General features: G+C 44.3%; 1 protein-coding gene across 1 annotated transcript; it reads right to left on the reverse strand.

Moving 5' to 3' along the window:
- Positions 1 to 6: 6 nt before the first annotated feature.
- LOC118756240 (proton channel OtopLc-like) lies at positions 7 to 2,120 on the reverse strand (the record flags this gene model as incomplete). The annotated part of the gene is given in 2 exon segments (XM_036491015.1): positions 7 to 683; positions 1,960 to 2,120. Coding segments are annotated over 2 exon segments (838 nt in total), but the record flags the coding sequence as incomplete, so codon positions are not given.
- Positions 2,121 to 2,525: the final 405 nt, after the last annotated feature.

Genomic DNA, 2,525 nt, shown 5'->3' on the forward strand with positions numbered 1-2,525 from the left:
TATTGCAAATGTCGTATTTGTATCATGCCAATGAGTGTTGCTATTGTAGCCGTGCCGTAGATGAGCAGTTCACAGATGGTCACTTCGGTGACGGCCAGGGCGACAAAATCCGGTCGCGAGATCAACACGAAGAAGAGAATGAGCGAAATGATGGTCAGCACGAGTATGAGTATGCCAACGAAGAGACCCTTGTGGGCACGCGCACAATCCACCGAATAGTGATGGGGAGAGCGCTTCATCGGCGAACTGATGGTGTCCGGACGCTGTGGCGCTGGTGTTTGCGGACGCGAAATGCTGCGCCACATCACATACAAAATGGCGGCACAAATGAGTGAATATTCTATGGTGCAGGGGAAAAGGAACGGTGACGCGTCCTGTACGAGTGTGCCAATTATATTGGTTCGGCGACACTCGAATATTTGGTAGGGTCCTTTGAGGCCCCGCGGTAAGCGTAAGTGTGCCGTCGGATCGGATGCGATGACCGTCGGTGAGACGGCATGTCCCCGCGAATGACCCGGAATGCGATGTGAGATGCGTAGAGTGCGATTTTCGGGATTGTAGAAAGTAAGAATTTCATGTTTCGTCTCCTGTATGAGCACGTTCAGCCAGACGGCCAAATTGGTGCCAATCATATGCATGAGACCGAAGCGTGCGATTATCTTGTAGCGATATACCTTGATTTGCTGTAAGAAAGAGATATCAATTGTAAAATAAGATAGGAATATTTTGGTCTCATTATCAAGTTGGTTTGCTGTAAAAAAATAAACGAATACATGGCGTACAATTTTTTTCGATGCAGTTCTTAATAGTCTTCGCATCCACTGGTCAATCCTGGATTTTTCAGCAAGAAGCAGATTTTTCTGTTTTCCAGGATTGCTGTACCTAAAAGTAGATGCCCTAAATAGCACCTCGACAATGGGTATCGCTTGGTTCTAACCCGATACGTGGTTCAAGGAAGACCTGTAACCAATTCAAGATTTCTTACAATAGATAACTTCCGGCCGCGGTAATAATTGGACTTGCTCCCTTCGCTAGTTAAGGTTAGGTTAGGCGGCAGTCCCAGAAGTAAGAGACTCGCCTGCATAATTAAGAGATTGTCCTTTTTAATACCCCATTTTGAACTGAACCCACTACTTAATCGATAAAACATTTCGATCCCATTATGTAATTACAAATCCGGCTAATTGCAATGCCCCAGAACCTTTCAGGGATATTAAGGACCTGCGAGGCAAAGTATTTCAACATTATTCTCGCGAACGCTGGGGACTTAAGCAGGTAGTGCTGAGATGATTGTACCTCCTCATCTTCCAGGCAATTGCGACACACGGGACCAGGCAATATTTTTAGATTTTCTGTCGAGTACCGATTGGAAGGTAAACCGGTAAACCCTCATCAAGGGTGACAGCTGTAGGTTTGTAAGTGTGAGGCGTGCCCTCTTCTGCCACCGTTCCTTACTCGTCCAGGATGACCTTACAATCGCGCTTAAACTGGTTTTCGACCAACCGATGCACAGTTCCCCGTAATGTCGCTGTGACCTGGAACCCAAATGAGCCCAATACAGAAGTATTCAGACGCAACTGAGAGAGAGAGCAGGGAGGTAAGCCTAATTATCATCGCACTCCTGAGCAGTGAATCCACTGCCTTCTGAAATGCACTTCTGCCACTTTTTCCTGAAACACACTACAGCAGTCCGGAAGCCTGTACTTATGGTTAATGGCAAGCTCTCGACAGAAGACCACACCATCAACCCTGCCGTCCAGTAAAGAAGTTCACTGCGCTCCACAAAATCCTCTCTTTAGGAAACACGTGCAGAGAAGAAGCTCCTAGGAGATATTTCCCTGCTCTAATAAGTGGTCTAATCTAGCCTTCTCATAATTTCATATTCCACAAGTCAATTTAAATTAATTTAAAAAAAGTTATAATTGTTGGTTAAACAAACGAAAAAATGCCTGTACTCACCTCATTATTCAGGAATATAAAATACATTTGTATGAAAATGAAAGCCATTCGCGTCGCTGGTGTCAATGCCAACAGCACATTGTGGCACTTAGTGTCTGGATTCAGCTCGAAATATTGCCCGAATTCCAAGCCAGAATAAATCATGCTACCAATGCCAAAAGCTGTAAAAGACAAAAGGATATAAGAAATAAATAGAAAGTAAAGGATAACAGCGAGATAATAAAAAATTAGGCATGAATCAGTAAGCGTAACAGCTTCAAATGGCGTCATTAACCAAATTACGACGTCAATTAGGCAGACAAATTTAAAGCAAGCAAATGGCAGCCAGCTGCTACAAACGAATGTTTTGTGATGGCGCTAACGAACTGTTGAAAGGACAATAACAGCCGCCTTTGATGGGTTACTCCCGGAATATTGACGGAAAATCAAGGTATCCTTTTTCGCGCAACAAAAATCAATAAACAAAAACCGAGCAGATCAGAAATTATTTACAGCTAAAGTGAGAAAAACCGAAAGCAGTTCCAACCAGCGGAAGCTGTACAGACGACTGAGCGGAGCGCAATCAA

The sequence above is a fragment of the Rhagoletis pomonella genome, unplaced genomic scaffold (assembly GCF_013731165.1).
Source record: "Rhagoletis pomonella isolate Grant_MI unplaced genomic scaffold, Rhpom_1.0 Rhpom_scaffold_09369, whole genome shotgun sequence".
NCBI lineage: Eukaryota > Metazoa > Arthropoda > Insecta > Diptera > Tephritidae > Rhagoletis > Rhagoletis pomonella.